The sequence below is a fragment of the Microcaecilia unicolor genome, chromosome 6, assembly GCF_901765095.1.
Source record: "Microcaecilia unicolor chromosome 6, aMicUni1.1, whole genome shotgun sequence".
NCBI lineage: Eukaryota > Metazoa > Chordata > Amphibia > Gymnophiona > Siphonopidae > Microcaecilia > Microcaecilia unicolor.
This window is the reverse complement of record NC_044036.1, coordinates 54,410,551-54,437,269: the sequence shown is the minus strand read 5'-3', so window position 1 is coordinate 54,437,269 and position 26,719 is coordinate 54,410,551. Positions and strand designations below refer to the sequence as shown.

Sequence of the window (26,719 nt, the reverse complement as noted above, 5' to 3'; positions counted from 1 at the left end):
GCAGATTGAGGGGTAGAGGTCCCGGATCTGCAGCAGTAAACAGCTGCCGCGCTTACCACATCATGTGACTCTTCTGTGCTTTATAAAACACTAAGGATTCTTTACCACCTACCACACTCCTTCCCCCCCCCCCCCCCCACCTTAGGGCACTTGCCTTCTGACCAGCTGCTGGCCTCCCACTCTGGGAATAAAGTCGTCACTCTGCTTAACAGTCTCCAATCTCTGCCATCAATGTAGTTACTTCCAATATCCTCCCCTACTGTTGTGGTACCTTGTAGCACCCTATCTCACTTTAACCTACCATCCCTTCCTGAATTAGGGAGAGCTGTGAAATGTATGGAAACAACAACTGCACCTTTGGACCCCATCCTATCTACTCTGCTCAAGCACTCCCTTGACTCCCTGCTTCCTTTTCTCCATTCTATGATTACCCTTAGTTTGTCGCAAGGGATTGTCCCCAACTTTTGGAAATTTTCTCTACCATATACCCTCGGATTAAGGATGCCTCAGTATCTGCTACTGATCCTAACAATTACTGCCCCATTGCTAATCTCCGTTTCACTGCTAAGATAATCAAAACCATGGTTCATTCTTGGTTACTTGACTACATTATTAAGAGTCGTGCTCTTCACCCTAATCAGACAATGATCAGACAACACCACAGTACAGAAACTTCTCTACTAGGCATCACTATCTTTATCATTCTCTTAACCAGGCCAAGTCTGTTCTCCTTTTGTACCCAGATCTTTCCGCTGCTTTTTTGATTTAGTAGATCTCTCCATTCTCCATGTCTACACAGTATAGTGTCTCAGGAACCGTACTGTACTGGCTCTCTCCTCTTACCTAGCGAATCATGTTTACACTGTGACTTTCCAGAACTCTTCCTCTCGCCCATTCTGCCCTGACTCGGGAGTCTCTCAAGGCTCAATTTTATCACCTAAATTATTCAATATCTTTCTTGCCCCTTTGTTAACTCTGGCACAGACACCTGAATTCACTATCCAGCTTATTTTCGAAAGAGAAAGATGCCCATATTTCGACCCAAATCGGGAGATGGGCGCCTTTCCCTCATGGTATACCAAATTGGTATAATTGAAAGCCGATTTTGGGCGCCTCCAACTGCAGTCTGTCGCGGGAACGAACAAAGTTGACGGGGGCATGTCAGAGGCGTGGTGAAGGCGGGACTGGGGCGTGTTTATCGGCTGAGGAGAGATGGGCGTGCTCGGCCAATAATGGAAAAAAGAAGGGCGGCAGAAGCGAGAATTTGGGCCGTTTAAAAAAAAAAAAAAAAAAAAAATCTTTATTTTTGAAGTTTTTTCCGTATATAACAGAACAACAAGTGATACAAACACTATCATTAAGTACATTAGTGATTCTCAAGGCTATAACATCATAATAATAGTACTATAATAAAGTCTAATAAACATCTCAGTTGTCCCTTGAACTAGTCTTGCATTGTAACCTGACCCCCTCCCTCTTTCCCTCTCTTCCCCTCTTTCCCCCTTCCCTTCTGTGGTTGTCTAAGAGCATAGGCAGAAAAAATAAAACAAACAAAAAGATGAGATCATCACATATTACAATAGTGACCGTTGTGACTCGTATATGTCCCACACTTTATGATATCGGGCCAAATTGCCCTGTCGAACAGCAGTCAGTTTTGACATCAGGCGTATATTATCTAACTTCAGCAGAACTCTTTGTATATCTGGGAGCGTAGGAGCTTTCCAGCCTGCTGCAATCAGTAGCTTGCTAGCCACAAACAACTGCGTGGCAAACCGATGTATGTCCGGTTTAATTCCCTGCGGTTTGAAGTGCAGTAGACAACTATCTAATGCTACTGGCTATGCCACCTCCGTTGTTTTGTTCAGGTAGAGTACAATTTCCCTCCAAAATTTTTTAACTTCTCTGCATTCCCACCAAATATGCGCCTTATCTCCTTGTAATCCGCAGTTTCTCCAACAAAGTCCCAGCCCAGTCTTATACATTTTCATCAGGCGGTAGGGTGTGTAGTACCAGCTATAGAGAATTTTATATCCATTCTCCATCATAGCACTCGAGGTGGAGGCCTGGAGCAGAGACCCAAACGCCCTACTCCATTGCTCGGGCTCACTTGTTCCCCCCCCCCCCCCCCCCCCGCCACATCATGCCCTGTTCCAATCGTGTTTCAGTGAGATTGAGTTCCTCCTCTGCTTTACGTTTGATAAAATCTTTCACCTGTAGAAACTGATATGCCTGCAGGGGAGAGAGCCCATGGACCTGGCATAGCTCCCTATATGAGATCGTGTGTCCTTGTTCATGCATTTGGCCAAGTTCGCATAAACCCATCTCTTCCCATTGTACGTATGCCTTGTCCACTAACCCCGGACCAAAGCCTGGTGCAAATCTAAGATACATGTGTGTAAAGTATTTATGATCTGGGAAGAACTTTTCTCTTATTGTTCTCAATGTCTCCAAGGGCCAGCGTAGGAGAGGTGGGCTGCGTTTTATTAGGTCTCCTAGTAATTGTTTAGGCGCCCGCAGCGGGATCGTGCCCCACCATCCTTGTTCCATTTCTCCACCCAATTTGCACTCCCTCTGCAACCATACCGCTATGGTCCTTAAATGTGCAGCCTGATGATATGTGCGTAGGCACGGCACTCCCATCCCACTTCTCTCTCTGGGCTGGTACATTACTTCCCTTCTCACCCGGGGTGGTCGTTTTCGCCAAATAAAAGCGAACATTTTCCTTTGCACACCCCTCAGATACCCTTTAGGTAGTGCTATTGGTAAGGCCATAAAGAGGTATAATAGTTTGCGTAGTAATATCATCTTAATTGCGTTAATCTGCCCCATCCAGGATTAAATTAATCCTTCCCATCTCTCCATTTCATTAAACAGCTCCCGTGTCCTATCCAGGAAGTTAGCAGTGTATAGCTCGTCGAGGCTACGGATGAGGTTTATCCCTAAATATCTGATGTGATGCTTAGTCCACCTATAGGGGAACTGTGTTTTCAGCAGCTGCATTTGATCCTCCGGGATATTTACATCTAGGGCCTCAGATTTGTCAAAGTTTATTTTAAATCCTGACTCTGCTCCATAGTTTTGAATTATCTCTCCCAGCTTCGGGAGTGCCACTATAGGATCTTTCAAGGTTAGCAGGACGTCGTCTGCAAATAGAAGAATTTTTGTTTCAAGCCCCCTCCATCTAAATCCTCTGATCTCCGGGTGCGCTCTTACCCAAATAGCCAAGGGCTCCATTACTAGAGCAAAGAGCAATGGGGACAGCGCGCACCCCTGCCGTGTCCCTCTATAGAGTCTAAATGGTGGAGAGAGTATCCCCATTAACCCTTACTGAGGCTTGTGGTTCTGTGTAGATCTGTTTGAGCCAAGTACTAAACCGTCCAACAATTCCCATGCGATCCAAAACTTTAGATAGAAAAGACCAGCTCACCCTGTTGAAAGCTTTTTCGGCGTCCAGTGACAGGATGCATAGAGGGGTCCCACTGAGGCATGCATTCTGTGTTATAAATAGGGCCCTATGAATGTTATCAAACGTCTGTCTGTTTTGGATGAACCCTGCCTGGTCTTCATATATTAGTGTGGGCAGACATTTCTGTAGACTGGATGCCAGAATCTTAGTAAAAATTTTGCAATCTACTCCCAAGAGTGATATTGGTCTGTAGGAGCTACATTGTAGAGGGTCTTTCCCTGGTTTAGGTATTACCACTATAGTAGCTAAGTTCCAGGTTGGTGGGTAGCCCGCATTGGTCTCTATTGCGTTGAATACCTTCAGGAGTAGTGGGGCCACCAGCTTACCAAATGATTTATATAAAACCTGTTGGTAAATCCATCGGGCCCTGGTGCCTTACCTGGGATAAGCTCTTTTGTGGATTGTTTTATCTCCTCTAGGGTTATGGGCTCTGAGAGCACCATCTGGGCCTCAGTAGAGAGCCGGGGTAAGTCTGCTTCATCTATAAATTGTGTTTCAGTAAGATCTGCCTGGGGTGTTTCCTGGGAATATAATGTCTCGTAAAAAGTTTTAAAGACTGATCTGATGTATGTTTCATCCGACCTAACCTTCCCAGTGTTGTCCCTTAGGCTGCCCAACCCATTGCGTGAGGTTTGTTGTTTCAGCTTATAGGCCAGTAGGCGACTCGCCTTATTTCCAAATTCGAAGTATTTCTGACGTGCCCTCAACATCTGTTCCGCTATATCAGCTAATTCCAATTCGTGTAATTTACTTCTAATCCTGTTTTTTTCCCCCTCATCCTCGATGGGAATTTGGGTATCTCCTCTCTATTTTGCTCTATCTGTTGCAGTTCAGCCCTCAATTTATGTTCCTCTGCTGTTCGTTTTTTCCAGCAGTAAGGTGGCCTCTCATGACAGCTTTAAAGCCCTCCCAGACAGTTGCCGGCAAGACGTCCCCCTTATCATTAAAATGGATATAGTCCGTAATGTGCTTTTCTATAATAGGGATATTATCCGGATTAGACAGGAGTGCGTCATCTAGTCGCCAGGGCTGTCGTACCCTGGTGGACCCCCCTCTTTGCATATGGAGGAATACTGCTGAGTGATCGGTCCAGGTGCAGGGTATAATCTCAATCGAGTCTATATGCCCCAAGAATGAACCATCCCCCAACCACATATCTATTCGTGATGAGGTCTTATGGACCGCTGAGTAATAGGTGTATTGCCTTTGTGTGGGGTGGGCCCCGCGCCAGAGGTCAGTAAGTTGCCAGCGCTCCATTAGCTCATGTAGCTGACGCCTATTTAGCTTTGCCTGGTGCCCTCTTGTGGTGGTTATCTACTTTTGGTTGCAGCGTAATATTGAAATCCCCCCCCCCAATAGGAGAGCCCTCCACATGTGCTGTAAGCAGTTTATTTATTTCTAAGTAGAAGTCTCCTTGTTGTGTGTTGGGCCCATATATATTCACCACAGTGTAGCATTGCCCCCCCAATGTCAGCACCAAGAGCAGATAGCGGCCCCCTTTGTCACGAATTATCTTTTTAACCTCCCAGGGCTTAGAGTGATGTAGTGCTGTCAGTACTCCCCTACTCTTAGAGCCCCCCCGAAGATGAGGCAAAATATATGTTTGGGTATTGCCTATGGTAACGGAGCCACTCGTATTTGGCCTTGAGGTGGGTCTCTTGAATTAAAGCTATGTCTATATGTTGGCGGATTAGCTTTCTAAATAAAAGATGCCTCTTCCTAGGGGTGTTTAGGCCTTTGACATTAAGTGATAACCATTTAGTGTCCGCCATAAGATATAACGTTCAGTCCCTGTCTTCTATATCTTTGATGACGTCTCTGCTCTGCTATATGTTCATCTATGTGTCTGGCCCACATATTGAAATGTCTATGCAATATCTCCCTTTCTCCTGTCAACCACACCTCCCCCCTCCCCCCATCTCCATGTGACCCCAAAACTTTATGGTGTCCAGTGGAAGACCACTGGGCCCTTGTGTAGGAGGAAGTGAAATGTTGAACGCTTACCACCTCCCCTCATGCTAAATGCCAACTATGTGAACCAAACCAGTCAACATATCTCACGTGTCCTTTGGAACTCTTCTGCATCATTTTCAAGCCTGATGCCAGGCCTCTAAGGTTGCTATTCTCCACTCAATTCATCATCTCAGGTGATCTTCGCTGCCGATTGTTGTCTCTGCAAACGCTTCTGTCCCTTCTCGACTCGTTTCCTTTTCGGTGGAGTAGCTTGCGATGTCCTTCTTTGCGATCGGTTGTCTTTTGCTGGATCTGTCGCCATCCTAGCTTCTGGACATGTCGCTTTCGCTTCCGCTATGGAGCGCACCTGATGTTGCTTGCCGTCTTTATAGAAAGCAAGAGCAAATGGGTGCCGCCATCTGTATTTAATGTTTAGCTCTTGTAGCACTTTTGTGAAGGGACGTAGCTCATTTCTCCTTTTTAAGGTCACGGCAGCCAGATCTTGGTAGATTTCAATTTTGTACGTGTCCCAAGTAAAATCTGGTTGCTGACGAGACTTTGAAGCACCTGTTCTTTAATCTTGTAACTTGCAAAACAAGCAGTAATGTCCTTCGTTGCATTATTACGTGCTGGCCCTAGCGCTCTGTGCACTCGCTCTATCTGGATGGTTTCCTGTGTTATATGTGAGCCACTTGAGTTGAATAACTCCACCACCATTTATTTGGACCGTTTCTTCACAGTTTTGATACGTGGGAGTTTCTGGGAGGCCCCGAAATCTGATTGTTTTGGCGGCTCCTGTTTTCTAGATCTTCCAGTTTATCTTGTTGTTGTTGGCTGGAGCGCAGTTCCATTGCTTGTTGGTCTGCCTGCCCCAGAGCCTCCTCATGATGTTCCAGTTGTGTTTCCATCTCGTCTAGTCTCGATCCCAGATCTCGAATTTCAGCCCTGAGGTCAGAGCCCAGCGTTGCCACTTCACTGCGCAGGGACTGCAGATTGGCGCTTATTTCTTGAAGCCACGTCTTCAATTACAGGGGAATCGCCGATCCAGGCAACGTTTCACCTCTTAGTTCAGGCTCCAGGTTTGGGAGGCAGTGCTCCGTTGGGTCCGGCAGTGTCAGCGTTCCCTCTTTGTCCGCCATTTTGTTCTTCTGGGGCGTGAAGGCAAATTGCGCTAATTGCGACGGAGCCGGCTTCTGGCTCATCGATCGCGAGGTTTGCTAAGTGCTGGGCTGCAATTAGGCTGCAGTTTGGTTCGCTCGCGTTCGGTTCAATATATTTGCCGATTTTCGAGAGGGGTAAGTGGGAGCTCTCTGCTCAGACGTCCATACTGTTCGGTGACGCCACTTCCTCCCCTGGGGCCGCTTGTTTTGGACCCTTTTTTTTTCACGAGCAAGTCCCCAAAAAGTGCCCCAACTGCTCAGATGACCTCCCCTGACTCCCCCAGTGGCCACTAACTCCCTCCCACCAAAAAAAAACTTAAAAAAAACTTTTTCCAGCCTGTATGCCAGCCTCAAATGTCATACCCAGCTACATCACAGCAGTATGCAGGTCCCTGGAGCAGTTGTTAGTGGGTGCAGTGGACCTCAGGCAGGTGGACCCAGGCCCATCCCCCCCCCCACCTGTTACACTTGTGGTGGTAAATGGGAGCCCTCCAAACCGCCCCCAAAACCCACTGTACCCACATGTAGGTGACCCCCTTCACCCATAAGTGCTATAGTAATGGTGTAGAGTTGTGGGTTTTGGGGGGGGGGGATTTGGGGGGCTCAGCACTCAAGGTAAGGGAGCTATGGACTTGGGAGGTATTTTAATTTTTTTTGTTAATTTTTACAAGTGCCCCCTAGGGTGCCCGGTTGGTGTCCTGGCATGTGAGGGGGACCAGTGCACTACGAATCCTGGCCCCTCCCATGACCAAATGCCTTGGAGTTGTTCGTTTTTGAGCTGGGCACCTTCGGTTTCCATTATCGCTTAAAACCCGACACTACCCAGCTCAGATCCGATGCATTTGCCCGACACCAACAGTATTATCGAAACAAAAGATGGATGCCCATCTTTTTTGAAAATATGGTCTGTCCCGCCCCTTTGCGGACCCGTCCTCGGAGATAGGCGCCCATGGAGATGGGTGTTCGCGTTCGATTATGCTCCTCTTACCTTTATGCTGATGATATTCAGATTCTCTGTACTTCAAATTCTTGTTCCTTTCATGAGATCTCTATGATAAAACCATAAACTAGCTGTGAAGATGAGGCTACTGTGAAGATGAAGCTGCCACCTCAGGATCCCAGGTCCCTCTTACACTCAGGGTGAGCTGGTTCTCAGTATGCAGATTTTATGCAAATTAGTCTACTACCCCTTTCTGCTCAGGGTGACCTGCTTCTCGAAACGCAAACATAGTCAGGTCTCACCACAGGATATTTCTCATACAAATCTTTTATTCCCGCTTCCTGGGGCACACTTTTACCAGCTTAAACAGTTCTTCCAGTTTAAACATTTCTTCCTACTCAGTTCAATCTTCCAGCTTAAACACCTGGACACACAGTCCTTCCTTGTAACATGAACACCCCAGTCCTTCCTTGTAACTCGGACACCCAGTCCGTCCTTGTAACACACAGTTCTTATACCTGGCACTCTAGGGCCTTCTTACCCCAGCCAGCTTCCTTGCTTTGCACACAGTTCACCACCAGTCCAAAGGGCTCAGCCAGTACTTCACATGGGGACCTCCTGCTTCAGCTACCACCTCTCTTCTTCCGCTGCTAGCTCTCCTTTCCTCCCTCACAACTCAGGCGGGGTATTAAACAGGACCCAGCCCATAACCTGCTGCACCTGTTTCTATCCTCAGGACTCTCCTCGGTCCTAGCGACCTCCTGCTATACATCCCCTTACTGACTCACCCAGCCCTTCTCCCTGGACATTTTAAGGGAACATCGCCCTCTAGGGGCCTAACCAGGGTAGGACAGCCTCTTCCTTCTCACATAGCTCAAATTACTAACTGGATCCACGAACAGAACCTTACCTTAAACTCAAAATCCAAATCTATCCTTTTCTCTCACAGAGGTATCATGACTCTTCCTGTGCCAGTTCTTCTCTTTAATACTGCAGTTCCCCAGATTAGCATTTTGGGTGTCCTCCTAGATTCTGAGCTTTCTTTCAAGCCTCAAATTTCTTAGGTGGTCCAGTGCTCTTTCTACAACCTTCGGTTGATTCATTTAATTCTGTCCTTGATCTTTCCCTCTGAACTTACCATTTTGGTCCACTTTCTAGTTATTTCTCAGTTAGACTACTATATAATTCTCTCTACAAAGGGCTTGGGTTAAAGAACACCGCAATTCGGCTTGTCTCCAACATTTGGAAATAACTTAAAGAATGCTTATTGGTTACCACTTGCCCACTGCATAACTTTTAAGATTTTATGATTAGCCTTTAAAATTCTGATTTCTGGTGAACCCCTTTACCTTTCACGCCACTTTATTTCCTATAATCCTACCAGCTAGTGATTCCCATTTATCGTGAAATTGACCATGATCACACAAGGCACTCAATTTTCTCAGTTCAAGGTCCCCAACTTTGGAACTCTGTCTATCTCCACCTGCAGACTTCTTTAGACAAATTCAGGTCCGACTTTCCTATTTCAGGATATGTTCTCCTAGTACCTGCTTTCATCTATCATCTGTGAACTCCCTGGGTTGAGTCCTGTATGCATATGATGCACACCTTGTGTTCTTTCCCCACCCACTGTCCTATTTGATAGTATAGTTCTAACCCCTTTTATCTTTTCTTCAATGTCTCATCCTCGTATTTCATGTTCGTTTTTTTTTTTTTTTTTTTTTTAGATTGTAAGCCGCTTTGAAGGTCCTCCGTGGGGTGGGTTACCAAATTCTAAATAAACTTGGGGTCTTGAAGTATTAATAGCAGCTACCAGGACTGGGCGTTTTCCAGTCCCCTCCCAAGGGCAAGGAAGAAGTTGTCTTCATCCTCATTGATGCCATGTGATGGGCAGTGGCTAAGAAGCATTGGCATCAAGCCCCCTCTAAGCATGGTGTCAAACAGTAAGGCATTAAGGCCATCAGTGGCCTGATGTGATGGATGCATACTCTACTGGGAACCCGATGGGCCATGACAACCTTTGCCTTACCAAGACCAGGTAATTGATATGGCCCCAATTGCTTTGAAGTACATGACCATTCTGGTTGAGCCATCCTTCATTGTGGGCAGCCCTCGAAGAATGGTTCAGGGCCGTACTCCAGGAAGATGGAGGTGCCTTTTAGCCTGGAAGAGGCTATGGCTTCAAGGGCATCGTTGCTGGCTCCCCAGGAGCTCCAGCCCATCCTGGAGGCTAATGCAGTGCCTGAGGGGAGCTTGTTTACACCAAGGCCTCAAGGGACTTGGGGCCAGTCTGCACTTAACCAAGGTTGGTCTCCAGTGCCTTGGAGGGGAGGGGGAGTCTCCTTGGGAACCGAGGATCACCAATGCCTCAGTGTTCCCAGCCCGGGCCTGAACATATCCAACATGTGGGGCAGGCAGAGACTTGGATGTCTCTAGGCAAATATTTCTATGAACCTGATTCAGACCGCTCCTAGGCATCTGAGGAGGCACCCTCAGAGAAGGGGTACTTAGGTCTTCCTTTAGACCCCTCCCCATGAGAGGAGAAATTAAGCACCAGAAGAACTCTGTAAAATCTGGTAAAGGAATCAGTTGGACCTCTAGATGACCAAAGGGTAGAAGGGGCACTCAGGGGAGACCAGGCCATAATGGAGAGATTAAATGAATTCTTTGCTTCGGTCTTCACTAAGAAAGATGTGTGAGAGACACTAATGCCAGAAATGATATTCAGTTCTGATTAGTCAGAGAAACAAACACATTTCTGTAAGTGTGGAAGATGTAATGGGGCAATTTGATAAAGAGTATCAAATCACCTGCACCAGATGGTGTACATCCCAGAGTACTGATGGAACTGAAAAATGAACATAGAGCTATTGTTAGTAATATGTAATTTATCTTCAAAATCAAGCATGGTACCAGAAGATTGGAGAGTGGCCAATGTAATGCCAGTTGAGGTGATCTGGGAAATTATAGACCGTTGAGCGTGACGTCAGTGTTGGGCAAAATGGTAGAGACTATTATAAAGAAGAAAATTACTGAGCATATACATGGACATAGATTAATGTGATAAAGCCAACGTGCATTGTTGAGGCTTCACCCCTCCCTGGATGCCTTCAAGATGGACTTGAAGACTTATCTATTCAAGGAGGCTTATGGATAGCCTTTTTTTTTTTCCGCTTGTAGCGAGTCCACCTAAATAGCCAATTACCTCATGTTTCCTCCTTCCCCCGCTTTGCTATCTGCATTGGAGTTCACGTCTATCCTTTTCTTTGTGCTGTCTAGTCCATCTGTAGTCTTACTTCCCCTTTTCCTTTTAGATTGTAAGCCGCCCAGATTGTTTGTCTGATGGGCGGGGTAGTAAGCATCCAATAAACTTGAAGCTTGATTTAGTCAAGGGAAATCTTGCTTCACCAATCTGCTACATTTCTTTGAAGGGGTGAATAAACATGTGGGTAAAGGTGTCTATTATGTATCTGGATTTTCAAAAGGCATTTGACAAAGTACTTTATGAACAGCTCCAGAGGAAATTAGAAAGTCATGGGTTTGGAGGTAATGTCCTATTTTGGATTAGGAGCTGGTTAAAAGATAGAAAACAGAGATTATAATTAAATGGAATGGAGGAGTAGCCTACTGGTTAGTGCAACAGACTTTGATTCTGGGGAACTGGGTTTGATTCCCGCTGCAGCTCCTTGTGACTCTGGGCAAGTCACTTAACAATCCATTTCCCCAGGTACATATAAGTACCTGTATATACTATGTAAACTGCTTTGAATATATATATATATTTTTTATTTTTGTTACATTTGTACCCCGCGCTTTCCCACTCATGGCAGGCTCAATGCGGCTTACATGGGGCAATGGAGGGTTAAGTGACTTGCCCAGAGTCACAAGGAGCTGCCTGTGCCTGAAGTGGGAATCGAACTCCGTTCCTCAGTTCCCCAGGACCAAAGTCCACCACCCTAACCACTAGGCCACTCCTCCACTCATATATATAGTTGTAAAAACCAAAGGAAGGCGCTATATCAAGTCCCATTCCCTTTCCCTTTTCTCAGTTGAGAAGGGTAGATAGTGGGGTTCCCTATGGGTCTGCTGGGACCACTGCTTTTTGACATATTTATAAGTGATCTAGAGATGGGAATAACTAGTGAGGAAATTAAATTTGCTGATGACACAAAGTTATTCAAAGTTGTTAAATTGCAAGATGAACTTACGAGACGTGAGATTGGGCATCCAAATGACAGATGACGTTTGATATGAACAAGTGCAAAGTGATACATGTAGGAAAGAGAAACACAAACTATAGCTGCGTGATGCAAGGTTCCACATTAGAAGTCATCACTCAGGAAAAAGGATCTAGGTGCATTGTTGGTTATACAATGAAACCCTCTGCTCAGTGTGCAGTGGTGGCTAAGAAAGCAAATAGAATGTTAGTAATTATTAGGAAAGAAATGGAAAACAAAAATGAGAATATTATAATTCCTTTGTATCACTCCATTGTGTGACTGCACCTTGAATACTGTGTGCAGTTCTGGTCACTGCATCTCAAAAAAGGTACAGCAGAATTAGAAAAGGTATATCGGCTCCCCGTAATCCACTGCATTGTTTCCAAAATTCTCCTTTTAGTTTTCAAAATCAGGAATACTGGTCTTCTGGTTTTCTTAGTTTGCTTTCTGATACTGTACTCTGCTTCCAGAATCCTTCACTTGTCCAAACAAAATCTCTTATTTCCTCTTTCAGGCAGATAACTTTTGACATTACACATTACTCCATCTTTTCAGTTGTTGGCCCTACTCTCTTTAACATGTTTCTGTCTACTTATGTCAGCTTGATTCTCTACAGAGTTTCAAATCCCAGTTAAAAACGCACCTCTTCACAGACACTTTTATTTAGACATGTAAAGGTCCTTCCCTTAATGAGACCTACTGGACAACTACTGACTCCTCCCCTCCTGCCTCACTGTCCCCCCTCTTATTTTTCCTATTGCATATTGTAGTTCACTATATCATGTCCCCTTCCTTTTTACCCCCCCCCGTGTCTTTTTTTTTTTTTTTTTCTTATCACAATTCTATGTACCCTCTATTTTAGCTTTGTACACCGCTTAAATGGTTCTCTCAATCTGCAGTATAGCAAGTTCCAAATAAACGTGGAAACTCAGTATCCCTTTGAAGAAACCCACAGGGTCCATTTCTTCATCCAAAATCATTTGCATTCACTTGTAAACCACCTCCCAGAAATGTATTGTGTAAGGTACTACATAATCTATAGTGATAAGTTTAAAATTATATTTTTTTAATGCTGTACGGCAAAGTCCCCATGGCATTTGGTGCAACTGCCCAACACCAGCAGAAATGCCACCTGTTGTTTTGTTGTTTTGGCATAACCATAAAACATTTATGTTAGGCCATTCATTCCTGCTTACATAACAGCTGCAGTGTTTCTGGTGGTATTTATGATTGCTTTTCCAAAACATGGTGTGTCACTGAACTGTCATACCTGTATAAAAGTCTGTATGAGGGAGGAATAACAGATTCCTAAAACTGAATGTATATACTGAGAAAGTTTTGCTTTACTGTTCATTAGCATATGTTAAGGGAGCTTACTCTGATGCAATTACAGGGAAGATACAAATGTTAAAAATTTGTAGTTGAAATCACAAACTCCTAACGGATTTCTCAGTCTAATCACAACTTTTAATAATTTGAGGCCATACAATGTCTGCCTAGCCTGTAATTAATTGAATCTTGTACTTTTTTTAGTTTCAAGTATTTCTTATGTTTCTTCAGTACTAGTCAAGGACTTTCCCAAGCCCTTAAACAGTTTGCACTGTCCTCATGGTGCCGTGAGATGAGGTGTTCTGAAACTTGGAACCCTACCATGGTTCCTGAACCTTTCCTTTCTTCCTCCTTTTCCTAATATACTTAAATTGATTTGTTTCTGAAGTATTAACTTCTGTACTGGATGACCTCACAGTATAGACCTTGCAGGCACTTGGATAGTATGAACAGGTAAAAGTTAATGGATTTGATGTACTTCCTTTCTGTGGTACAACCAAAGTGGTTCACATTTTTATTATTTTCATGAACTTTCACCTACAGTGGGTGGGATGAGAGGGGAGTGAGGAAAAATTAGTTCTATTCCTTAGTTATAGATGGGTAAACAGAGGCATAAAGAAGCAAAGTACTGCGTCTGGAGAAATCAGAGAAGGGGCGCACAGACTTGTATCCAAAGATTTCTGCTGACACACTTTGAAGCTGTAATCACTAAACCCCTATGACATCTATTTAATGAAGTTAGTTGAGTGGGTATATAGCAACATGTGGGATTAACTTGAATACATAGTAATGGAACAGATGTGTATAGAAGAGTACATCATGCTTTGTTGTCCTCTCTCTTTTAAAGGATTTTAAAATGCCTAGCAGCCTAACATTGAGAAGTCCACCCCCTGCAGCATTTGATGATCTTGATATTGACGGGGAGGAAGAAGATGAACTAAAGACGAGAGGTGAGTTGATGCTTGCATATTTTTAAATTTTCATTTATATCTTTGTTTTTTTCATTTGATAGCATATTGTTTCCTCACATTTTTGCTAGCTGTGAGATTGAAGGCAGTGCAGGTAATAAGCTAATAGTAGAGTTTTCATGGGCATAAAAGAACTCTTGAGCGCTGTTGTTTCCCACTGCTTTCATGTAGAAAACACTTGAAGTAAGCTTGAGACTTTTGAATTTGAAAAGCCATCACCAAGTATGTATTTTTTTTTTTGTAAAGAGGTTTATTTGAATATAGTCCATGTAGCCTGCTAGTGCTTTAAAGTGAATGCCAGTTGGATTGGATGAACCAATCAGCATGCAGAGGACTTCATTTTCTTGTGTCCTTGATATTTACAGTTAACACTCTGTAATTTGTGTAATAGCTGTTCATGTTTAAAAAAAAAATCAAATTGTTAAATTTGATGCTTGGTGTTTTTCTTTCTATTGTTAATAGGTCTTACAGGATTGAAAAACATTGGAAATACTTGTTACATGAATGCAGCTTTACAAGCTCTTTCCAACTGGTCAGTGTAATAACTACTACATTTTAGGAACATATAATTTTAATTCCATTCAAGTATAAGAGATGGTAGTGGCACTGTCAGAATGATTCATTTGCTCTCAGAAAGGGAAAGTGCTCTCTGTTGCGTGGAGCTTTTTCCAAGGTTGAGGTAAAGCTGGAGTCCCCATAAGGGAGCAATCTAGTGATCAGAACAAGTGGCTGAGAACCAGGGAAGCCAGGGTTCAAATCCTACTTTTCCCACTGATGATCCTTGTTACCTCAGAAAACTCATCCCCTGTTGTCTCAGTTACTCACTTGAATTGTAGGCTGTTTGGGACTAGGACTCATTGCTAAGTTTGCCTAGGTCAAGCTACATCTGTTGTACAACACTCTTCATGATGGTAATTAATAAATATATTTTGTACTTCACTCCTGTTGTCATTGTACAGTGCTGCACATGTCTAATAATGCTATAGAAGGAAGTGATTATCCATAAATCAGAGTGAGTTGAACCAGCAGCTATGTAGATTAATATTCTTCTATTATGTCAGTTTGTTCTGATTCTAGCCATTTAGTTTCTCAGGTGTAAGTTTGTAGCTCTATCTAGGCCCCGATGCTCAGAAGCAAACACGGGTGCTAGAGGCCATTAGTGCCAGACTAGTGCCAGCGTTTGCCGGCGCATCATGCTTAAAGTTCCCCACCGCAGGGAGTAGCAAGCGTGCTGAGGGATAGCTGAACAAGCATGCAAATGCATACTGATGAGCTAATTCCCTATTCTTTCGCAATGCTCAGTGGCAAGCACGTCAAACGGGCGCTCTTGCTGCTGAAAACCCTACGCCACTTGGTCATGCTCTGTTTTCACAAACAGAGCTGGCGTTAGGGTGTCCCAAGAAGGAAAAGCCAGGCATCTGCACGCACATGGGAAGGTCCTCTTGAGCCGGCCATCAAGGGGGCCCCCTTGCACGCCATCTGCACATTGCCAGGATCTTTTACCTTAATGTGAGAAGAGATTGCATGATAGCAACGGGGCCCATTCCTGCTGAATGTAAGAGGACAAGAGGTTGATGTAGGTTAAACGCTGTAGGGCTTCGGCTGGTCTGTGAAGGAGTCAATAGGGCAGCTCTTTCTCCTCCTTCCCCCCTTCTCTGGGCACGCACTAAGAGCTGTTCTTGACACACGACTCTAGAGTGCATGCACTAGGCACCATCCTCCCTCTTAACTCTCATAACTCACCTAAAGCTCCATCATGCACAACGCTATTAGCACGGGTGAATATGCATGTCTTTAGCATTGAGCATGAGGGAACTGCTGAGAAGTGTTGATCAGGCAGTATTTTTCTGGCGCTGTTCCAAACAGTGCTAGAATTTTGATCATCTGCACCTAGTTCCTCGGCTTTAGTCTTGGTTAAATCTATTCACCAAGAGCATTTCTAATGTAATGATGTTTTACAGTAGCTAAGGAGACAAATGACTATTATGGCTCCCTAATTAAAACATACTGTAGCTTCTAAAAACTGTAGTCTAAGCATATTGCATGGACAGCTTCTGTAATGATCAGAGTATTATTAACCATATTCACCATAGCAGTGAAACCACAAAAGTTTAAACATTATGTAACTGACTAAAGCAGAGAATGCTATTGATAAAGAGATTCCTTGCTTGATGGGTGGAATGCAGATTGAAGACGCTTGCAAATGTGATTCCATATCATCAAGCTGATCAATCCATAGACTGGTGGGTTGTGTCCATCTACCAGCAGGTGGAGATAGAGAGCAAACTTTTGCCTCCCTATATGTGGTCATGTGCTGCCGGAAACTCCCCAGTATGTTCTCTATCTCAGCAGGTGGTGGTCACACACAGCAGCAGCTCTGGCTAGGCCTCCAAGCCTAATCCTTAGGTTTTGTTGAGGCCTGGGGTTGAGGGCTCTTTTGAGCAAGTGCAAACCTGGTGGTGCCAGGTCCCTCCTTTTCTCCCCCCTCCCGCTGGCTCCGTTTAAAAAAAAAAAAAAAAAAAAATTTTAAACGTCTTTAAAGGCGTTTAATTCGACGTTTCTTTAAACGTTCATTGCAGCTACTCACTGGGACACCAGTTCGTTACAGCTCGGAGCGGCAAGCAGGTAATTTTACCTTTTTATAGCGGGCAGGGGGTTCCCCGATTCTTCTCCTCGTGGCATATGGCGTCGGAGGGCGAGGGCGCAAAGGGTCGCTCCCCGGATCGCTGGAGCGCTTCTAGAGGGGATGCGGGGGTTTTACAACCTGATTCGCCCTTGATGGGTGACAGTTTAGTGGCCGATGAATGTCCCGGTCGTTCCTCCGGCGTGGCGGTTTTTTCCCGCCATAAACGCCCATCCCCCGCTCCTCGCCTCCGCCATCTTGGCCGGCCACGCGGCTCGGACGGCTTCTTCGTGGGCCGCCCTTGAGGTTGGAGACATTAATGCCATGAACGCCCTTAATTTGGGCGACGGCACAAGCGGCTAAAGTTAAGCGCCGTTCTTCCCGCGCGGCTCCTTCGCGGAGTTTCGCGCCGGACGCCATTTTGGATGCGCAGCATGTCTCTCCCCCGCTATTGCGAGCGCCGGTTGAGAGTGCGTCTAGGGCTGTTGCCCAGGCTGCGGAAGTGCACAGTCTGGGGGGTTTCTCCCCCGAGTTTGTTTTGCTGCTGCATCAGGCTTTCCTCATGCAAAACGCTGCCCCTGCTCCCTCTTCTGATAAAGAGGTTGAGGTTCCCAGAGGTAAACGCCCTCGGGTTGATTTCCAGGCCTTGGAGGACTTTGTCTCCTCCGATGTAGATGAGGGCAGCGTGTCTGAGGTCTCCCAACGGTCCTTTGCGGATTCCTTGGAGGAGATAGATCCCCGCTCGGATGGAGCGGATGACCCCTCTGCAGCGCGGCTTTTTAGCCCAGAGGATTTGCCCAACCTGTTTTTACAGGCCATGGACACTTTGAAGATTTCCTCTCCGGAGGACGTCTCTCCCTCAGCCCCTGTTGGCTCTGCCATTATGCTGGGGACGAAGCGCCCGCCTAGATCCTTCCACGTGCATGATGCCATGCACTCCTTAATTGCGGCTCAATGGGATGTCCCGGAAACGAGCCTTAAAGTGGCTAGGGCTATGTCCCGCCTCTATCCTTTGGCTGTGAGTGAACGTGAGGCCTATCTGTGGCCTACCGTGGATTCTTTAATCACTGCGGTGACTAAGAAAACGGCGTTGCCGGTGGAAGGTGGCACGGCCCTAAAGGACCCCCAAGACAGAAGATTGGAGGCGGCCTTAAGGTCGTCCTTTGAGGCAGCTGCTTTAAGTTTGCAGGCCTCAGTTTGCGGCTCCTATGTGGCCAGGGCGTGCCTGACTATGGTGCAGCGGGCTTCCCCCTCGGATCTTTCCTTGAGGGCTGATTGGCCGGCCCTGGAATCGGGCTTAGCCTATTTGGCAGACTTGCTGTATGATGTCTTGAGAGCCTCAGCTAAAGGCATGGCTCAGACAGTCTCTGCGCGGCGGTGGCTTTGGCTGAAACATTGGTCTGCTGACCACGCCTCTAAATCCCGCCTGGCTAGATTGCCTTTTAAAGGCAAGCTGCTCTTTGGGGTCGAGCTGGACAAAATCGTGACCGATCTCGGCACGTCTAAGGGCAAGAAATTACCAGAGGTCAGGGCTCGGGCTAGTACTCGTCCCGGTACCTCCAGAGGACGGTTGCTGGAAGCCCGTCTGTACCGCCCGGGCAAGTCGGGTTCCTCTGCCCCCTCTTCCTTCAAGAGGAATTTCTCCCCCAAGCAGCATTCCTTTCGCAGAGACCGCCGTCCCGGAGGTGCTCCCTCCGGTCCTCCCCCAGGGTCTCGTACCCAATGACGGGGCCTTGGTCCACGTCCCAGTGCAGATTGGAGGACGGCTGTCCTCGTTTCTGGGCGAGTGGACCTCTATAACTTCAGACGCGTGGGTGCTGGAAGTCATCAGAGACGGCTACAAGCTAGAGTTCTGCCAACCCTTAAGAGACGGGTTTGTACTCTCTCCCTGCAAGTCTCCGGTCAAGCTGTGGCAGTGCAGCAGACCTTGGACAACCTGATCCGCCTGGGTGCGGTCGTTCCGGTGCCAAAAAATCAGATTGGCCAGGGACGTTACTCCATTTACTTTGTGGTTCCAAAGAAAGGAGGTTCTGTCCGGCCTATCCTCGACCTCAAAGGGGTCAATCGGGCCTGGAAAGTGAGGCACTTTCGCATGGAGACTCTCCGCTCTGTTATAGCGGCAGTTAAGGCAGGAGAGTTCTTGGCTTCCTTGGACATCAAGGAAGCGTACCTGCATATTCCCATCTGGCCTCCTCTCCAACGCTTTCTGCGTTTTACAGTCCTGAGACGACACTTCCAGTTCAGAGCCCTCCCTTTCGGGTTGGCTACTGCTCCGCGGACCTTTTCCAAAGTAATGGGGGTCATAGCGGCCTTCCTGCTAAAGGAAGGAGTACAAGTCCATCCTTATCTGGACGACTGGTTGATCCGAGCCCCCTCTTATGCAGAGTGCGGCAAAGCTATGGACCGGGTAGTTGCTCTTGTGAGCTCCCTGGGATGGATCATCAACTGGAAGAAGAGCCAGCTGCGCCCGACTCAGTCCCTGGAGTATCTGGGAGTTCGATTCGACACCCAAGTGGGCAGAGTGTTCCTGCCAGACAATCGGATTGTCAAGCTTCAGGCTCAGGTGGACTAGTTCCTAGTAGCCTCTCCTATTCGGGCTTGGGACTACGTGCAGCTGTTGGGCTCTATGACGGCCACGATGGAAGTAGTGCCCTGGGCCAGGGCTCATATGAGACCACTACAGCTATCTCTGCTGCTGCGCTGGACTCCGATGTCGGAGGATTATGCTGTGCGCCTTCCCGTGGACCCAGCAGTGCGCAAGGCGCTGAGCTGGTGGACGCAGACAGACAAGTTGTCTGCAGGATTGCCTCTGGTGACTCCGGAGTGGATTGTCGTCACGACAGACGCCTCTTTGATGGGCTGGGGAGCCCACTGCTTGGGAAGGACAGCGCAGGGGCTCTAGTCTCCTGCAGAGGCAAGTGGTCTATCAACCTCCTGGAACTCAGAGCCATTCGGTTGGTGTTATTGGAGTTCATCCCGGTACTGGTGTTGTAGCCTGTACGGGTCCTGTCGGACAATGCCACGGCTGTGGCCTATATCAACCGCCAGGGAGGTACCAAGAGCGCCCCTCTAGCCAAGGAGGCTATGAGTCTTTGCCAGTGGGCGGAAGCGAACCTGGAGCAGCTTTCAGCGGCCCACATTGCCGGAGTCATGAATGTCAAGGCGGACTTTCTCAGTCGCCATACCTTGGAGCCCGGAGAGTGGCAACTATCTGCTCAGGCGTTCTTGGACATCACGAAGCGCTGGGGCCAGCCGAGCCTAGATCTGATGGCGTCATCGGCCAATTGCCAAGTGCCGCGCTTTTTCAGCAGAGGACGGGACCCTCGATCCCTGGGAGTAGATGCTCTTCTCCAACAGTGGCCGACACAAGAGCTCCTCTATGTGTTCCCGCCCTGGCCCATGTTGGGCAGGGTGCTAGACCGGGTGGCACAGCATCCCGGCAGGGTAATCCTGGTGGGTCCGGATTGGACCAGACGTCCCTGGTATGCGGACTTGATCAGGCTCTCAGTCGACGATCCTCTGCGGCTGTCAGTGGAGCAGGGCCGGTTACATCAGGGTCCCGTGGTGATGGAGGATCCCTCTCCCTTTGGTCTTATGGCCTGGCTATTGAGCGGCAGCGTCTGAGGAAGAAGGGCTTCTCAGACAAGGTCATCGCCACTATGCTGAGAGCGAGGAAACGCTCTACTTCTACTGCTTACGCCAGGGTTTGGCGTATCTTTGCAGCATGGTGTGAAGCAGGCTCACTTTCTCCCTTCACTGCTCCAATTTCTTCAGTGTTGGCGTTCCTGCAAGAAGGTCTGGAGAAAGGCCTGTCGCTCAGTTCCCTTAAAGTCCAGGTAGCGGCTCTGGCTTGCTTCAGGGGCCGCCTGAAGGGTGCTTCCCTGGCTTCGCAGCCAGATGTGGTGCGCTTTCTCAAGGGAGTTAATCACCTGCGCCCTCCTCTGCACTCAGTGGTGCCTGCGTGGAATCTCAACCTGGTGCTAAGAGCATTGCAGAAGCCGCCTTTTGAACCCTTGTCGAGGGCATCTCTGAAAGACCTGACGTTGAAAGCAGTCTTTTTGGTGGCTATCACTTCAGCCAGAAGAGTTTCCGAGCTCCAGGCGCTCTCATGTCGAGAGCCTTTTCTGCAGTTCACTGAGGCAGGAGTGACTATTCGCACAGTGCCTTCCTTCCTGCCCAAGATTGTTTCTCGCTTCCATGTGAATCAGCAGCTCTGTCTCCCTTCCTTTCGTAGGGAGGACTACCCAGAGGAGTACTCTGCTCTTAAATATCTGGATGTGAGACGAGTCATCTTCAGATACTTGGAAGTGACCAATGATTTCCGGAAATCGGATCATCTGTTTGTCCTGTTTGCAGGTCCTCGTAAGGGTCTGCAGGCTGCTAAGCCTACAGTGGCAAGATGGGTCAAGGAAGCCATTGCAGCGGCTTATGTGGCCGCGGGGAAGGTGCCGCCTATCCAGCTGAAGGCTCACTCCACGAGAGCTCAGGCGGCCTCGATGGCAGAGGCCGGATCCGTCTCCTTGGAAGAGATATGCAAGGCGGCAACTTGGGCTTCGGCTCATACATTCTCCAAGCATTACCGTTTGACTGTGGCTGCACGGGCGGAGGCCCGGTTTGGAGCTTCAGTGTTGAGGTCAGGGATTTCAATGTCCCGCCCTGGGTGAGTACTGCTTCGGTACATCCCACCAGTCTATGGATTGATCAGCTTGATGATATGGAAGGTAAAATTATGTATAATCATACCTGATAATTTTCTTTCCATTAATCATAGCTGATCAATCCATAGCCCCTCCCAGATATCTGTTTTTATTCTGGTTGCATTTCAGGTTCAAGTTTAGTCTTCAGTTATTTCAGAAAGACTTCGTGTTCAAGTTCTTTCACTTGGATTCTTCAAGAGTTGAGACGAGTTTGTGTTACAGTGAGCTGCTGCATTCCTCTCCCCTCCGTTTTACGGGGCTGGATTGAGACATAAATTCTGCCGGCACTCCCTCCCGCTTCGTGCGGCTGTAGGGCAGCTTTGTACCCCTCCCGCTTCGGCGGTGTTAGGGTCAGTCAGCTCCTCCCGCGGTTGCGGTTGCAGGATAAGCCAGATCCCCCCGCATCGGCGGGTGTGGTGTCCCTCCCCTGCTCCGCGGGGATGAGCTGGACGGATTCCCCTCCCCCACTTGTGTGGGGATGAGCTGGGTTAATTCCCCTCCCCCGTTTCGGCGGTGGTGAGCTGGGCAGAGTGTCCCTTCGTGGGTGTAATTCTCTAAGTGCTGAGTCCTGCGGATGGAGCTTTGATATCGACATACTGAGGAGTTTCCGGCAGCACATGACCACATATAGGGAGGCAAAAGTTTGCTCTCTATCTCCACCTGCTGGTAGATGGACACAACCCACCAGTCTATGGATTGATCAGCTATGATTAATGGAAAGAAAATTATCAGGTATGATTATACATAATTTTACCTTTAATGATATTAGTATGTGAATACTAATGCATCTTTTGGTTTAAAATCATCCTTGGTGGACCAAAGAGACTGTAGTGTATCTGAATGTTTTTGTGTTTTGGCTACTTTAGCTGCAGTGAGATTCTCCAGTTTTGTTCTTTGAATGTGTAACATAGAGCAGTAATTCTTGATAAGGTAGAAAATGTTCCTTAAGGTCTTTTGTGTATGTGATGCAAAAGGAAGCTACTCGGGATTTTGAGAGCCCATGTTGATTGCTTATTTTGTGAAAACAGAGAATGACCAAGTGAAACAGTGCTGACAAGGATCCCTTAATAAGAAATTGGTGGTGCATCATTACCCAGGGAAAGTTGGAACGGATGCATCACCCAGTTCAGCTGCTGCTGTACCTTACCTTTTTACCATACTTTCAGAAAGAAAAGAAGGCTTATGAGATCACTGTGTGTCCAAATTTTCAGGACATGTTGAGTGACATGAGGATTCTGACTGGGTGTGGGGAGTTGGATTCATGTGTGTGTGTGTCCTGAATTCATGTGTGTGTGTCCTGAAAGGTAGACTCCATGGTAAGAGCCATCTTTTCCAAGTTATTATGAAGGTGCTTATTCTATGTTGGGGACAGAGGACTGTATCAGTTCTGGATTGATTTTCGTTTTTTGGTTACGAACACTGCCAGCTAAAACATATACTAATGGCAAGTATGGGGTCAAAGTAAAATGATATGGTTATATTTATAAATGATCTAGAGATGGGAGTAACTAGTGAGGTAATTTGTCAATGACACAAAGTTATTCAAAGTTGTTAAATCGCAAGAGGATTGTGAAAAACTACAAGAGGACCTCATGAGACTGGGCATCCAAATGGCAAATGATGTTTAATGTGAGCAAGTGCAAACTGATGCATATGGGAAAGAGGAACCTGAATTATTGCTACATAATGCAAGATTCCACATTAGGAGTCACTGACCTGGAAAGGGATCTAGGCATCATTGTTGGTGATAAGTTGAAACCCTCTTCTCAGTGTGTGGTGGCGGCTAAGAAAGCAAATAGATGGTTAGGTATTATGAGGACGTTTATAATGCCTTTGCGACTGCACCACAAATATTGTATGCAATTCTGGTCACTGCAATTTCAAAAAAGATATAGTGGAATTAGAAAAGGTACTTAGAAGGGCGACAAAAATGATAAAGGGGATGGGACCACTTCCCCTATGAGTAAAGGCTAAAGTGGCTAGGGCTCTTCAGCTTTGAAAAAAGATGGCTGAGGGGAGATATGATAGAGGTCTATAAAATAATGAGTGGAGTAGAACGGGTGGACGTGAATCACTTGTTTACTCTTTCCAAAAATACTAGGACTAGGGGGCACGTAATGAAGCAACAACGTAATAAATTTAAATCGAATCGGAGAAAATATTTCTTCACTCAATGTGTCATTAAACTCTAGAATTCATTGCCAGAGAATGTAGTAAAAGTAGTTTGCTTAGCGGGGTTTAAAAAAAGGTTTGGATAACTTCTAAAAGCAAAGTCCATAATCCATTATTAAAATGGACTTAGGAAAATCCACTGCTTATTTCTAGGATAAGCAGCATAAAGCGTATTGTACTGTTTTGGGTTTCTGGATTGGCCACTGTTGGAAACAGAATGCTGGGCTTGATAGACCGTCAGTCTGTCCCAGTATGGCAGTACTTATGTACTTATATACATTTTTGAAAAATTAGCTTGTATAAAGTGTAGTACTTTAGTTGCATTTAGGAACCCCGCTGAAAATGTTTTGGGTTGAAGTATTTTAATGTTACTTTTTTTTAAGAATTTGTGGGGTTTCTTTTTTCTGAAATGACCAGATGTGACTAGTTTTTCTTGACTTTCTTCCCGATTTGATTTTAGAAAGTACTATACTTCTCTAAGTGAGAGAAAAATTATGAAATTTCTCATTATTCTTTTATGTGCAGGATCAGGAGTGTACACTGATTTGTGACACATTTGACTGTTAAGATGATTCTTGCTTTGTTTTTTCTCATCAGCCCACCCCTGACACGTTTCTTCCTTGACTGCGGTGGCTTAGTGCGAACAGACAAAAAGCCAGCACTTTGTAAGAGTTACCAAAAACTGATGACTGAAATTTGGCACAAAAGCAGGTATGTGCTGCCAGTACCTCCCAGTGGCGTAGCCAGAAGGCAATTTTTTTGGTGGGCCAGTTTGCAGGTTGGGTGGACATGCATTTCCTCTTCACTCTTTCCCCCCCCCCCCCCCCCCAAAATCATGAACTTTAAAAATTTAATACTTCAGCTGGTGAAGATTTCTAGCCCACTGACCCATGTTTAGAAAAGCACAGCAGTCAAAGGCAGTGCTCCATGCCAGTGACACTGGCATCAGCACCACAGGCATACTCAGTTCTCATGCATGACATATTCCAATAAGTACATAAGTACATAAGTAGTGCCATACTGGGAAAGACCAAAGGTCCATCTAGCCCAGCATCCTGTCACCGACAGTGGCCAATCCAGGTCAAGGGCACCTGGCACGCTCCCCAAATGTAAAAACATTCCAGACAAGTTATACCTAAAAATGCGGAATTTTTCCAAGTCCATTTAATAGCGGTCTATGGACTTGTCCTTTAGGAATCTATCTAACCCCTTTTTAAACTCCGTCAAGCTAACCGCCCGTACCACGTTCTCCGGCAATGAATTCCAGAGTCTAATTACACGTTGGGTGAAGAAAAATTTTCTCCGATTCGTTTTAAATTTACCACACTGTAGCTTCAACTCATGCCCTCTAGTCCTAGTATTTTTGGATAGCGTGAACAGTCGCTTCACATCCACCCGATTCATTCCACTCATTATTTTATACACTTCTATCATATCTCCCCTCAGCCGTCTCTTCTCCAAGCTGAAAAGCCCTAGCCTTCTCAGCCTCTCTTCATAGGAAAGTCGTCCCATCCCCACTATCATTTTCGTCGCCCTTCGCTGTACCTTTTCCAATTCTACTATATCTTTTTTGAGATACGGAGACCAGTACTGAACACAATACTCCAGGTGCGGTCGCACCATGGAGCGATACAACGGCATTATAACATCCGCACACCTGGACTCCATACCCTTCCTAATAACACCCAACATTCTATTCGCTTTCCTAGCCGCAGCAGCACACTGAGCAGAAGGTTTCAGCGTATCATCGACGACGACACCCAGATCCCTTTCTTGATCCGTAACTCCTAACGCGGAACCTTGCAAGATGTAGCTATAATTCGGGTTCCTCTTACCCACATGCATCACTTTGCACTTGTCAACATTGAACTTCATCTGCCACTTGCACGCCCATTCTCCCAGTCTCGCAAGGTCCTCCTGTAATCGTTCACATTCCTCCTGCGACTTGACGACCCTGAATAATTTTGTGTCATCGGCGAATTTAATTACCTCACTAGTTATTCCCATCTCTAGGTCATTTATAAATACATTAAAAAGCAACGGACCCAGCACAGACCCCTGCGGGACCCCACTAACTACCCTCCTCCACTGAGAATACTGGCCACGCAATCCTACTCTCTGCTTCCTATCTTTCAACCAGTTCTTAATCCATAATAATACCCTACCTCCGATTCCATGACTCTGCAATTTCTTCAGGAGTCTTTCGTGCGGCACTTTGTCAAACGCCTTCTGAAAATCCAGATATACAATATCAACCGGCTCCCCATTGTCCATATGTTTGCTTACCCCCTCAAAAAAATGCATTAGATTGGTGAGGCAAGACTTCCCTTCACTAAATCCGTGCTGACTTTGTCTCATCAGTCCATGTTTTTGTATATGCTCTGCAATTTTATTCTTAATAATAGCCTCCACCATCTTGCCCGGCACCGACGTCAGACTCACCGGTCTATAATTTCCCGGATCTCCTCTGGAACCCTTCTTAAAAATCGGAGTAACATTGGCTACCCTCCAGTCTTCCGGTACTACACTCGATTTTAGGGACAGATTGCATATTTCTAACAGTAGCTCCGCAAGTTCATTTTTTAGTTCTATTAATACTCTGGGATGAATACCATCAGGTCCCGGTGATTTACTACTCTTCAGCTTGCTGAACTGACCCATTACATCCTCCAAGGTTACAGAGAATTTGTTTAGTTTCTCCGACTCCCCCGCTTCAAATATTCTTTCCGGCACCGGTGTCCCCCCCAAATCCTCCTCGGTGAAGACCGAAGCAAAGAATTCATTTAATTTCTCCGCTACGGCTTTGTCCTCCTTGATCGCCCCTTTAACACCATTTTCGTCCAGCGGCCCAACCGACTCTTTGGCCGGTTTCCTGCTTTTAATGTATCTAAAAAAATTTTTACTATGTATTTTTGCTTCCAACGCTAATTTCTTCTCAAAGTCCTTTTTTGCCCTCCTTATCTCCGCTTTGCATTTGGCTTGGCATTCCTTATGATCTATCCTGTTACTTTCAGTTGGTTCTCTTCTCCACTTTCTGAAGGATTGTTTTTTGGCTCTAATGATTTCCTTTATCTTACTGTTTAGCCACGCCGGCTGACGTTTAGTCTTTTTTCCCTTTTTTCTAATACGTGGAATATATTTGTCCTGAACCTCCAGGATGGTGTTTTTAAACAGCATCCACGCCTGAT

The 26,719-nt window shown here is 46.3% G+C and overlaps 1 protein-coding gene across 8 annotated transcripts in view; it reads left to right on the top strand.

Moving 5' to 3' along the window:
• Nucleotides 1-26,719, top strand: part of USP33 (ubiquitin specific peptidase 33) — a 165,951-nt gene that overhangs the window by 63,852 nt on the left and 75,380 nt on the right. For all 8 annotated transcript variants that reach the window (XM_030208095.1, XM_030208091.1, XM_030208098.1 and 5 more), the window contains exons 6-8: nucleotides 13,919-14,021; nucleotides 14,502-14,571; nucleotides 24,129-24,242. In XM_030208095.1, coding sequence (XP_030063955.1) covers nucleotides 13,919-14,021; nucleotides 14,502-14,571; nucleotides 24,129-24,242 — 287 coding nt within the window. The remainder of the gene's footprint in view (nucleotides 1-13,918; nucleotides 14,022-14,501; nucleotides 14,572-24,128; nucleotides 24,243-26,719) is intronic.